The sequence below is a fragment of the Rhinichthys klamathensis genome, unplaced genomic scaffold, assembly GCF_029890125.1.
Source record: "Rhinichthys klamathensis goyatoka isolate OS25496 unplaced genomic scaffold, OSU_Roscu_1.1 h1tg000157l_1, whole genome shotgun sequence".
Classification (NCBI taxonomy): Eukaryota; Metazoa; Chordata; class Actinopteri; order Cypriniformes; family Leuciscidae; genus Rhinichthys; species Rhinichthys klamathensis.
The window spans coordinates 5568369-5580992 of record NW_026606692.1 but is presented as its reverse complement, the minus strand read 5'-3'; the positions used below and the strand labels follow the sequence as shown (position 1 = coordinate 5580992).

Below are 12624 nucleotides of genomic sequence, written 5' to 3'. Positions count from 1 at the left end.
GTTAGGAGCTACTTTTAGCCTTAAAATTCTTTGTGAATACGGCTCCTGGTCTGCATACAGAATAGCTTATTTGTATGACTTACCCCCAGTCAAATTTCCTCCATGGTTTATCCAGTTCTATGGAAAAACATATAGCAATTAAGTTTAACAATAATTTGGTAGTATCTCTCTATCCAGTTCTATGGAAAAACTTATAGCAATTAAGTTTAACATTAATTTGGTAGTATCTCTCTGAGAATGTATATAGCCTAGTGTGTGCATATGTGTTCTATATATGAAAAAAATAAGATGGAAGAAAGACCCTCTCACCTGGATTTGGTGTTGGTGCTGCTTGTTGCACTGGTTTTGAGCCTGATGATCCCATTTTGTTTTTTGTTTTTCACCCCCTTCAATATATTTATATCTGCTCTCTCCTAGAGTACAGTTGACTTGTATTAAGCAAGTGAAATCAGAACAGTTATATACTGTACATTTCAATTTCACTTTCATTTTTGCAAGCTTGTATAAAATGCCCACACCCATTCTTGTTTTTTTTAGTTGTCTATATTGACGTGCATGTTATTTCAAACATTAGAATCTTAGGGCAAATAGCTCCTAAGCCATGCAAAGCTGCTGATAATACTGAATGCACCTTGAATGCTGTGATAGGCATGCATTCCTATAGATAGACCTGGATCAGCTGAGAGTCAGCTAATGTGAGCATGACTGGCATGACCTGCCAGAACTAATGATATATGCCTGATTTAGCTGAATACTAATAGACTTGCAAATTTGCTTTTTTGTTTTTATTCTACAACTACTACTGACATTATACTTATTCTAAATAATTTTTGAGGACTTTTTACTTACTTTTGATAGCATATATTCCGCTGTGGTATTAAAACTGGTATCAAGAACTGAAATTTTGTTGGTGTCTAAAACTTTTTTCCAGCAAATATATACTTGATTTATATCATTATAGTTAAATTACTCATATAAGGTTTTGATCATATTATGGCCAGATCATGTTGTTAGCGGATTTACAGTTAATGGCCCAAGGACCAGATATGATTGATTAAGACCAGGAGTTAGAAGTGCTGTCAATTTAAGACAAGAGTCAGAATTATAATAAATTAATACATTTTACTGGAGATAGTTTGTAGTTTGACCGTGCAGAAGTCAGCTTCAAGACTCACAAGAAGTTTGTAAACCGCCCTGCTTACAGTTACAGTTATAGTCCACATCAACCTCTTAAGAAGCCTTGATACTGATTAAATCTTCAGAATTACTATCAGATCAAGGCACAAACTTTAAAGGTGGTGAAAGAGAGCTCCAAGTCATTCAAAACATTGGGTCCTACCCTGCAGATGGATCTGGCCAAACAGCAAACACAATTCAGATTTAATCCTCCCAGTAGTCCATTTTTGGAGGAGTTTGGGAACGTGAGATCAGATCCATCATGTCTTCCCTGTATGCCACTTTACAAGGGCAAAGTATGACTGAGGAGGTCCTGAATTCTGAATTCTAAACCTCTGGGATATATCTCCACAGATATTGCTTACCCAACCCGGTGACTCCAAATGTTCTTCTCATGGGGTGGTTTGACCCATCACTCCCAAGGACCTGCATCATGAAACGGAACTATAAAGTCACCGTAGATGGAGACACTCTCAAGAGCTTGCCGATCAGTTCTGGACACACTTCACAAAGTTCTACCTGCCCAACAAACCTGTGCCGGACACGATCGTTATGATTGTGGACCCACAGAGAGCCCTCTGGCCTCAAGGAAGGATCACTTACATGTTTTTCTCTGGACTGACGGACGAATCAGGAAAGCTGAAGTGAAAATTAAGGACAGAAAGTACATCAGACCCGTAGCGCACCTCATCAAACCACCAGCTCTCCCAGACATGGACAAAGTTTCAAGGCCCTTCTTAGAAAGGGCTCTGTATTCAGCATTTCAGGTAATAGATTTATATTAGTAGGGTTTTACTGAGAGTTGACATATTCAATGATTATGGACTGTTAACACCCTGTTGTGGAATCACAGAGAATGTGCAAAAGGGAATACCAATATGGGGACGTGGTGGCTTCACTTTTTATGATGTCAAATTTAAACTAATTATTTTTATAGTTTAAATTTTTGAACTATATAAACTTTTTTGCTCAGAATTGCAATGATTCGTCTACTATTAAAGCATGAATTTGATGTAAACAATAGGTCTACATAATATTCACATATGCAGTTCAAAGGAGACATATTGTATATAGTTACTGCATAATATAATTTTTAAAAACCTGTAACATTTTACATAGGTAACATTTAAACCTCAGGTAACAGGTAAACATATAAAGACTACATTAATATCAAATGAAACACTGAGAGCTTTTTCCTGTTGAAAGGTGAACATTTAGCCCTGTCTGAGCGTAATTAAAAAAGGAAAGGTAATGTGACAGTGATAATCATGCCTCTGTCCATCAAGTGTGCCATCAAAATCCAAATTTGTTTATATTTACAAAATGCAATTAAGTTGGTTAGTGAAAACATTGGAAATCTTTTCTTTGTATTTTTGTCAGTTAAATAAAGGTTCAAGAGAATATACAAATCACAGAATATTGCAAAATGTCCCAACTTTTCTGAAAATGATGTTGTAGATAAGATCAGGCGGCATTAACAGAAACAGAAACTGTCCATAACAAGTTTACAAGATCAGGCAGCATTTACCGTAAATAGAAACTGCAGCATTTACCGTAAATAGAAACTGAAAGTGATTTGGAAGTAAATCCTAAATTGGACATGACTTTACAAATTCCTGTCCCCTGCAGTTCATAAAATGTAGATGGGCTCACAAAATACAAAATAGTGTACATCACAATTCTGTAAAAAAAACCCTGCAAAATTTAAACTAATTATTTTTATAGTTGAAATTTTTAAACTATATAAACTTTTTTCCTCAGAATTGCAATGATTCGTCTACTATTAAAGCATGAATTTGATGTAAACAATAGGTCTACATAATATTCAAGTGTTTTAGTTGCATTACTATGACAATTTAAGCCCTGCCTGTGAAACCAGGTGAGGCCAAAATGTTTACAAAGGATTTTTTTTTAGCAGAATTTGGCTACTAGATAAAAAAATTTTTTACACTGTCACAAGTAAAACTTACAGGGAATGTTACGACTTTTTCATTAAGTTGTTGGACAAACAGCATGTACTTGAGAAAGATTTGGACCTTCAGGTATGGACAGTGAAACCTGAGCTTTTTTTAATTGACTCATGGTGGATTACTTACCTCAACACATGTTTATAATCTTAACTTCTATTATTCAGTTTACTGACTCTACCCAAATGCCTTTCATACATTTCTTGTCAACCCCATAAGTGAATTTACATTCTGTGGTCTTGGGGAGCTACTGTCCTGCGGAGTTTAGCTCCAACCCTAATAAAACACACCTGAAGCAGCTAATCAAGCTCTTTAGCATCGCTTAAAAATACAAAAGCTGGTGTGCTGAGGCAAAATGCCAAGAAAAACAACAGTGGCTTCCTAGGAGCAGAATCGAAGACCTCTGATTTACATTATTCTCCTAACTATTGTTAGATTTGATTGTAAATTGAATACGGACAAATTATAATAGAAAATATGTCAATTCGGTTTTCCAAATTTAGACCACACTCGGGGACCTTTTTACTAGTTGCTTTGTACCGGAAGTATGTACGTCTCCCAAAACGTTCCGAATGTGTTACATTTTGTTTCCGCTATGTGTGTGTGCCTACAGTGCCAAACACAGTTTTGTTCAATGGATGAATTATACATTTATTGAGATGGCAAGCATTTGTTTTTGTATATCATTTAAGTACATGTCCAAACACATTTCCCTAAAGCGGCATGGATAATCAAATTGAAACGGTAAGTTACAATAGAGGACTGTTCATTCATGCTAATAGTGATAGTTAGCTTCTACATTTTTTTGCATGCAAAGATGCATTTATTTATACAACAGTAATGTTTTCAAACTTCCCTTAAAAAATATATTTTTAATTATTTGGAACACGAATATGCAGGCTTCTTACGGGACAGATAAGCATGCAGATCTCTAAAATAACCCCTTGCTAAATGTCACCATGATTATTACCATAGTTTCTGTCATAATACTGTATTACCGACGTTTGTACTTCTGTAATATAGATTTAAATACCGTAAATTCTTACCAGCGTAAAAATAATGTAACTAACGGTCTGAAAGCTTTCTGTCATTTTTGACATTTGTTTTGACAGTAGTGGTTACTACAGTTGTATTGTAATAACATTGGAGATATTCCGAAACTGAGCATGATGGACTTTAATGTCACATTTAGTAAACAATGAACTCACCCTGTTTAAAAAACAAACAAACAAAAACTCAGGTCAAACTAGTGCTATGTTTAATGACTCTTTCTTCTTGCTGCTCTCCAGGCTCTGTGCTGCCTAGATAGCATTTCCCAAACTTCTGTCACCATCTCAGACTTCTCAGATGAGATTCTACTGAATATCCTGCGATTCATTCCTAGTCATGACCTGATGCTCAAAGTGAGTCAAGTGTGCCGGAAACTTCAAACTCTCTGTCTGGACAAGAGCTTGAGAGCCCATGTACACCTGCATAAAGAATATACGGTAAGCCTAAAAAACACACACTTTCTCTCATGAACTTTAGGGTATTTTTGACAAACACACTGGTTTAATTAGGGCAGATATAAGGGGCGTATTGTTCCAATACCATTATACTCTACTCTATTTAACGTTACAGAACTGTTCAACAATTAGCCATCTTGTCAATTGTGTATTATAGCGTTGTGATGCCTGATGAGGGTTCAGATATTTTCTCCTGCCATATTCACTGACCCAACACATACAAAATAAAATTAATAAAATTATTTTTGTGACTGTAATTGTATTATTTTTATGGAAAGCACATACCGTAATTATTTCTGTAAAACAAATTTTGAGCCCTTATAATTTTTAACCCAAGACATTAGCTTCCCCTCCCCTCGCAAAAACACATCTTCTTTTGTCTGATGATGTGTGAGCAGGCGTGAGGTCGGGACAATAATCTTTTCCCTCCAGCAACCTGTCACTCACATTAGACTGCAGCAATTAGCAAATGACAACGATCCACTCAATTCCTGATGGACAAAATCAAGTTCAGCCTTCCGCTTTTCTCATTTCTCAAGTCACTTTTACTGATAAAATCACAATAGGGATTAAAAGATGATCACAATTTCTGTTTCATGGTGACTTTAAATGTATATTTATTTTATGTATTATTTATTTATTTTAAAACTGCTACATTTTTCACATATAATTGAATTTTTTCTCATCAAATGTACATAGGGGGAAAACAGTTTACAAAGAAAAATTGCAATAACAGCAATAATTTTAATTTGCAATAATTATACAGGAAAGTTCAAGATTCCATTAGTTCATAAACACCCTTTCTTGGAAAATAATGTCAATTTCATCCCATTCATAGGCTACCAAGACTATTATTAAGTCACTTTTGCAATTTCAACAAAAACTCATCTATGTTTATGCCATCTATGATAATTTCACCTATCTAACAGGTTTTAAAAAGTTGACAAGCAGAATTTGCAACAAAATATAACAGAAAACCAAATGTTTAAGTATGAAATACATGAAAATATTACATTTTGAATTGCTTCTTATTCACAGGCAAATGACGATGCTGTGAAGCAGCTCTTGAAGAACCTCTCCGGTGACATCCAGACTTTAAACCTCAGTGGCTGCTACTGGTTGGCCGGCTCTACGGTGGATCAGGTCACCCGCTGTAAGGGTCTAGTCAGCCTGGACCTTTCAGGCTGCCGTTTGACGTCGATTCGGCTTTCGCATCTGCTGACCTCTCTCCGTTCTCTGTGCTCGCTGGCATTAGATGTGGGGCCGGGGTTCGACCTCCAGCAGCTGAGTGCAGAGGGTAAGTCAGCTTTGGCTCGCCTGCAGGAGCTCAAGCAGACATTGTTGACTCCCTCTTATGGGGTGGTGCCATGCTGCAGTGCCCTACGACGCCTTCACCTGTATCTGGAGGCCAGCGAGGGCTGGAGGGAAGCAGGCGGGTGTGCGCAGCTGATGGTGGGCCAGAGCAGCGTCCCGCACTATCAGAACCTGCGCTGGTTCTCCGCACGCCTCGCACCTGGTGAAGTCAATCGTACTCTGTTGGCGCTCTACTTGGCTGTTTTCAGTATGAGAGTGCCTGAGGGTCTTACAGGACTGGTACTCTCTGTGCCAGGAGTCGCACCGCCAAGGCCGGTTGCAATGACAGCGCTAATGGAGAGCATGGCGTCAACAGTGGGAAATAGCGTTAGCGCTCTCCAGTTTCCGCGTACATGGTTGGATGGTGCTATTCTAGGGCGAGTCCTAACGCACGGCTGCCCCGTTTACCTGAATGTCTCGCACTGTTCATCTCCAGGGTTTAACCCTCTGCATGTGCTGCTCAGTGCGGGTCGGGACCTCACACCCCTACGGAGTCTCAACCTGCGTGGCTGTGGCCGAGGACCTCTCGCCGAGAGCTGTGGAAAGAGCGAGGAAGAGATGGACACGGAGAGCATCAAAGCACTTACTGAATGTTGCCCGCATCTTATTCACCTTAATTTATCCGCCACGCACTACCACCATGCTTTTCCCACTGGGCAAGATGGACACTTGTGTGGCGCTTTAGGACGTCTTGCCTCCTTGTGCTCGCTGGCACTTCCGGTGTGTGCCTTGGCACAATCCTCTCCAACACCTGTGAACATTCAGGACTCCAACTCAGACCTCACACCAAGGTCACTACTTCTCGGCCTTAAAAAGAGCAGCCGTGTCGGTGTGCCCACATATCGACCCTCAACAGGGGTCATCGAGGGTCAGGGTGAAGAGCAGCAGGACAGAGGCTTCTGCATTCAGCCACTGCTTCAAGGCTGCCCGCATCTAGTGGAGCTGGAGCTGATTGGCGCAGGCTTTTCCTCTGCCATGCCACGGAATGAGCCGGCCATCCGCAAGGACCCCGTCGCATGCCCCTGGTCCTACAATGTCAGAGACAGTGAGTTAGCTGCTTTAGGAGGGATGAAAAATTTGCGCAAGCTCACCCTCGCTCACTTACCGGGCGTCCTGAAGGGGACAGGATTGATCGAGCTGCTTAAGGGGTGCAAGGACCTTCATTCGTTATCGCTGGCAAATCTCGGATCGTTAAAGACCATGAATTACACGCAGGCCCTGCTGGAGGCTCTTTCCCACTGCACACAACTCAGGGATTTAAGGTGAACGCACACGTCACTAAACACTCCATGCTCAAAATTAAGCAAAGACTCTAAATGTAGACTAGTCATAGCAAAAAGAAAATAACCAGCCATGCCACACATTTGTAAATATTACAACTGCAGCTCACCAGTAGGGGGCAGCGCCATACTGACAGGATTGCTATACATTATATTTTGTATTTCCTTACAATAAGTGTATTTGTGGCAAACTGTGCAGTTAGATGAATCTGGCTCATTAATCATAAAAAAAGTTATGTATTTATCTATATTAAGTATGGTGCATACATTTAACCCTCTGGGGTTCTTCGTTTTCCAGTCACACTCAGGACCTTCGCGGTCAAAAGTGACCGGACCCCTGAAATCAATGTTTTTTTTTTTTTCAGAAAAATCAATGAAATTTATTTTTGTTCAATAATATTTTTTCTTTTTTTTTTTTGGTGTTTTGAGAGAATTTTATGAAAATAATTAATATTTATGCAAAAATTATGATAAAATTTTTTCCCATTGAATATAATAGAAAATTTATATATATATATTATTTTTATTATTTTTTAATTAATGCTGTATTTCAGGTTAAAGTGGATCCTTGGCCTATAGAAAACATTTTTTTAAATCACATTGGAGCCATCTGGTGGATGTAGTGAGCATAATTATCATGCAATATCATATTTTAACCACTAGATGGATTTACAGCCTCTGTAGAAAGGCTTGTGAATTCTAGTTGTTTTTGCACATATTTGCCTATTTTTTTCAGGTTGTGGATTTTAATTTATAATAAGTTATTCTCAAAGACTATTTTTGTCAAGGTTTTTTTTTTTTTTTTTTTTTTTTTTTTAAATAAAATAAAAATTCTATTATTTTCGCATAGACATGAAAATCACTATCCAAACTTAAATGGTTGTAAGTCAAGAATGCTTTGGAATATAGACCTATGGTTGGTCTTGTTTTAAAGAAGACATTTGCCAGATTATTGTAGAAGTGAAAATAATTATGAAAGTGAAACAGAAAAAAAGTTATGTAAGTTTGAGTTAATGAAAATGAACAATGTAAAAATTTTATTATTTATATTTTATATAAAATATATATATTACAAAATATATTTTACTCTAAAACTGCAAGAAAATGAAAGCCAAAAATCTTAAGAAGTTGTGTTCCAAATTTTAGGTTGATATCTAAAAAAATAAGCTTTCAGTCAAGATTTTATTTTGGCGCATACCAAACTTTTTCACTAGATGGAAAGCCAAGCTTCCTTACTGACCATATAAGGGCACCTCCATTTTCATATATGTTTTGAGTGATCTGAACCATGTATTTCCATAATTTTCATACAATTTATGAAGTAGACATCCTATTCAGAAGTAGTATGGGTGGTTTGACAGTATTTGATTTGAATTAAACCTCTAATAAACGCATAAAAAGAGCACATATTGCTGCAATAGGCCTGGGCCCGTATTCCTAAAGAATCTTAATGCAAAAAGTAGCTCCTAGTGACAAAATTCTAAGAAAATTCTTAGAAATGTGGGCGTTTACTCCTAAAATTAAAGAAAAAATCCTAGTAAAGAAAAAAGTAATTCAGAAAGCATCTTAACCCTTAAAAGAGGTCTTAAGGTCAAAATTGTTAGGAGCACGGACGAGGACTTTTAAGAGGCTTAAGAGTTTTTTTTAGCAGAGGAGAAAATGGCAGAAAGACGAAGAGGGGGAAGAAATGCATTGCAGACAATAGATGACAGTGAGTTAATAAGACACTATAGATTAGATCGTGCAGGGATCATGTTTGTGACCGATTTTATTAGAGACACAATAACATCTCCGACACAGCGCAGGAATGGCATAGTGCCAGAAATGAAATCACTACTGTACATTAAGATATTTGGCATCTGGGAAAATGCATCAACGCAGCAGTGATGATTTGGGTCTGTCACAAACTTCTGTAAGCAGAGTGATCACAAACAATTACAGCACTTTCAGAACCTCTCATCGTGTCGCAGTTCATTTAGTTTCCACTGGACATTCCCACATTGCATGCTCAAAAAAATGCATTTATGAATATAGCAGGCTTCCGCACAAGGAGGGGGAATGAACCGTAAATAATTTATTATTAACCGCTATAAGCTCCCACGTCTGCTTCTGTGCTGTGACACCCGGCCTGATTTTCCTTTAAGGATGGCCTTGTGTTCATCCACTAACTGGGCTCACAGTAAACACTGTTCCTCTGTCCAGTTGAGCTTTCTTGTCCTTCTTGTTTTTTATTCCATGTTTGTTACATTAAAACCAACATTCAAACCACCACTTAAATAGACAGTGGAACAATTTTTATCATTCTAATCCAATCAAATACCTTATAGGAAATTAACAATATGGTAAATAAAAAAAAGGATTTATATACACAAATATAATGTGTGTGTGTGTATGAGAATGGTCAAATAGGAAAAATTACGCATGTAATTTCAAAGTGAAGGCTTAGAATAGACCCTATACTTAAAATCACTCTTTTTTTCCTTCTTGGACAACCAACCAATCACAGTCTTCAAAAGATTGTGTCATACATAGCAACGGGGTCAGCCCCGCCTCCTCACTAAGATAAAAGTTTTTGTCTTTTCCTTACTCAGAGTTGCTCTCAGATCGGTCCCGGAATACTCTTAAGCTAAGACTCCTACGTAAAAGTTTTTAAGCTAAATTAAGAGTTTTCTAAAAGGATTCTTAGATTCTTTAGGAATACGGGCCCTGGAGGTTACTAAGGAAGAATTCCATCGTTTGATCTTACACTGTGTGTGTGTGTGTGTGCGTGTGTTCAAGAGAGAGAGACATAGTGTGTGACCTTTGCATTTTGGACCCAATGTCTCCCCTTTATTTGATTCCTTGATTTTATTTAACATATTCTCACATTTCTCTGTTACAGTTTCACCAGTCTCATATTTCCCTATGTGTGTGTGTGTGTGTGTGTGTGTGTGTGTGTGTGCGTGTGTGTGTGTGTATTTTGCAACCTTGATTGTTTACAGTCTCATGCGTTCATTGCTGTGCACTTTATTTCTTACATTGATGAATAATTGCTTTTATTTCACACGTTTCCCAAAATTAGCTTTTGCAATGACACGCGTTAATTTGTGTACATGCGTGTGTTTTTGTGTGTATAAGTGTGTGTGTGTGTGAGTGTATTTGTCTGTTTTGCACTCTTGATGTTTTAGAGATTCCCCCCTTCACTGTTGTGTGCTTTTTTCCTGCATCGTGGCTGATTTGTAGATTGTACACACAAATAAACTCTGTATTTTCATATTTTTGCCAATTTCCCATTCATTTCCTATGGCCGGTCATTTTTGACCCGAAGGTCCTGAGTGTGACTATTTTTTTTATGACCACTTAGACTTTTCAAATCCTGTCCCCAATTTTTTTGTGTGTTCGTATACCAAGTACCATAAAAGTCACCAAGTTTCGTACCATTCCGACGAAGCTACGATTTTTAACATTTTGTTATTTAAAAAAATCCGGTCAGAAATGACCGAAGTACCCCAGAGGGTTAAAAATTATTAAATAAATAGGGATAGGGATTAATTAATTTCTTATGATGACACACTATGAAATCTTAAGCCCTTTTCAGATGTTAATTGTTTCTCATGGGGACATCAGCTGATTTAAACACTTACAAGAGTTAGTCTGTGGTTTATTGCTGTCTGAATCCAGAATGTCTGTTTCTTTTTCTCCCATCTAAAATTTCAAATATGTTTTGACTAAGTCTATGATTTACGCTTTGGTCGAATTTGAAAAGATCATGAGAACAACCTAAGAAAAATCTGCGGTTATGATACTTGCACCATTTATATTTTAGAGAGTTTCTTAGCTAAACGGCAGCTGTCACAATAACATCGTCCATTATTTTGTTTCTCATAATTTTATTTCGATGTGCATGAAAAAATAATGGCTCCATTAAAGTAAAATGTGACACGCAACAGTCACATAGCTTCTTTTTGGTAGACCATGTATCGTCTTGATGCACTTGCATTCATAAAATGGAATGTAATATTATTTTATAAGCGATGTTAACATGCATTATTTTTTTATTCCTAAAAATTTTATCTCTTAACTGGCTTGTAACTCATTCTGAATTTGCCGTTGGTGAGTTTTTTTATTGGACCTGGCTAGAATGAGAACCAGGATTACTTAATTATTAATATATTTTTTAGCATAATATTTTATTCCCTTAACTTCTGCATTCATTCACTGTCTGTATGTGTAAAACTGCAGGCTGGAGCAGCCCTACTTTAATGCAAACGCCGCATGTTTTGAAGAGCTCAGTCAGTGTCAGCAGCTGCGGCGTGTTTGTCTGGTTTCTCGACATGGGAGCTTCCAGCCTGCCGCTGTGACGGCCTTCATGCAGAGCTGCACTGATGTCATCATGTGCCACATGTTCATGGGAGGTACCCTGGTGGCATGTAAAACACTGCAGAAAACCCTGCTGGAAAGGTTAGTTGTTTTAAAGAATTCTTAATAATAAAGACTTAATGCCTGAATAATTTCCAGACAGCAACATAGTGTCGGCCCAGATTCGGCCCACATCTGATGTGTGTTGAATCCACATGTACCAGATGTGGGCCGGATCTGGGCCGACACTATGTTGCTGTCTGGGTTGTTGTACAGGAAGTAACCTGGTCTACATCAAATATTCATCTTGTTTGTTCTTTTCCCCCTTGCAGTTTCTCAATTTCTCGTCCAGCCCTTAGTGTGGTGATTTACCCTTTACTGCACGAGGACCTGGCCCATGTGATCAGAGGTATGCCACTTTGCCACCTGGACGAGATCACACTTTTCAAAAGCCGTGTCGCTGAAGAGCCTGTGAAACAGCAACTGTGACTGAAGCAATATAATAAAACAGAGAACATGTGGGGGATTAACCTGGGTAATGCTTACCCGTGCTATTTTGTGAGAGAGAAATGATGCATTGTAGGAACTCTCCCTTTGATAAGTAAATATTAGCAATCTGGAGGATTCCATAAAAAAAATCATTTGTTTTGACTTGAGAGATCATTGAGCTAAGAGGACAATCACAACTTTAAATGAGGTCATCATTTTCCATTAAAGAGCTGCTATGAACAAACTCATTAACAGGTCATCTTAAAACCTTAAAAATAAAGTATTGGTCAATACATTTTCTTAAGTGTTGTGGAACTTGCATCACATTATACATTTTTTAATCGAAACATCCAATTTATGGTAAATCACATGATACATTTTTGCTTCATGTTATATCATCAGTGCGTGGTCTGTGTCAAGAGTTCATTGAATCAGTGGCTGTGGTTTTATGCTCATAACATTTGCGAAAGTCTGATTGTGGGGAAAAAAGGAAGTTTAAGGGGTTTTCCTAGAAAA

The 12624-nt window shown here is 37.8% G+C and overlaps 2 protein-coding genes across 2 annotated transcripts in view; one reads left to right on the top strand and one right to left on the bottom strand.

Annotated features, from left to right (window-relative positions):
* Positions 1-364, bottom strand: part of LOC130090965 (interferon-induced protein 44-like) — a 45644-nt gene extending 45280 nt beyond the window's left edge. The window contains exons 1-2 of the mRNA XM_056258610.1: positions 310-364; positions 84-117 (exon numbers count right to left, since the gene is read on the bottom strand). Of these exons, the coding sequence (XP_056114585.1) occupies positions 84-117; positions 310-364 (89 nt within the window). The remainder of the gene's footprint in view (positions 1-83; positions 118-309) is intronic.
* Positions 365-3612: 3248 nt separating this feature from the next.
* On the top strand, positions 3613-12161 carry LOC130091055 (F-box/LRR-repeat protein 18-like). The gene is made up of 5 exons (XM_056258742.1): positions 3613-3887; positions 4433-4630; positions 5687-7263; positions 11503-11721; positions 11952-12161. The coding sequence occupies exons 1-5, from the start codon at positions 3867-3869 to the stop codon at positions 12106-12108; spliced, it is 2172 nt and encodes a 723-aa protein (XP_056114717.1). The 5' UTR covers positions 3613-3866; the 3' UTR covers positions 12109-12161.
* The last annotated feature ends 463 nt before the right edge of the window (positions 12162-12624 follow it).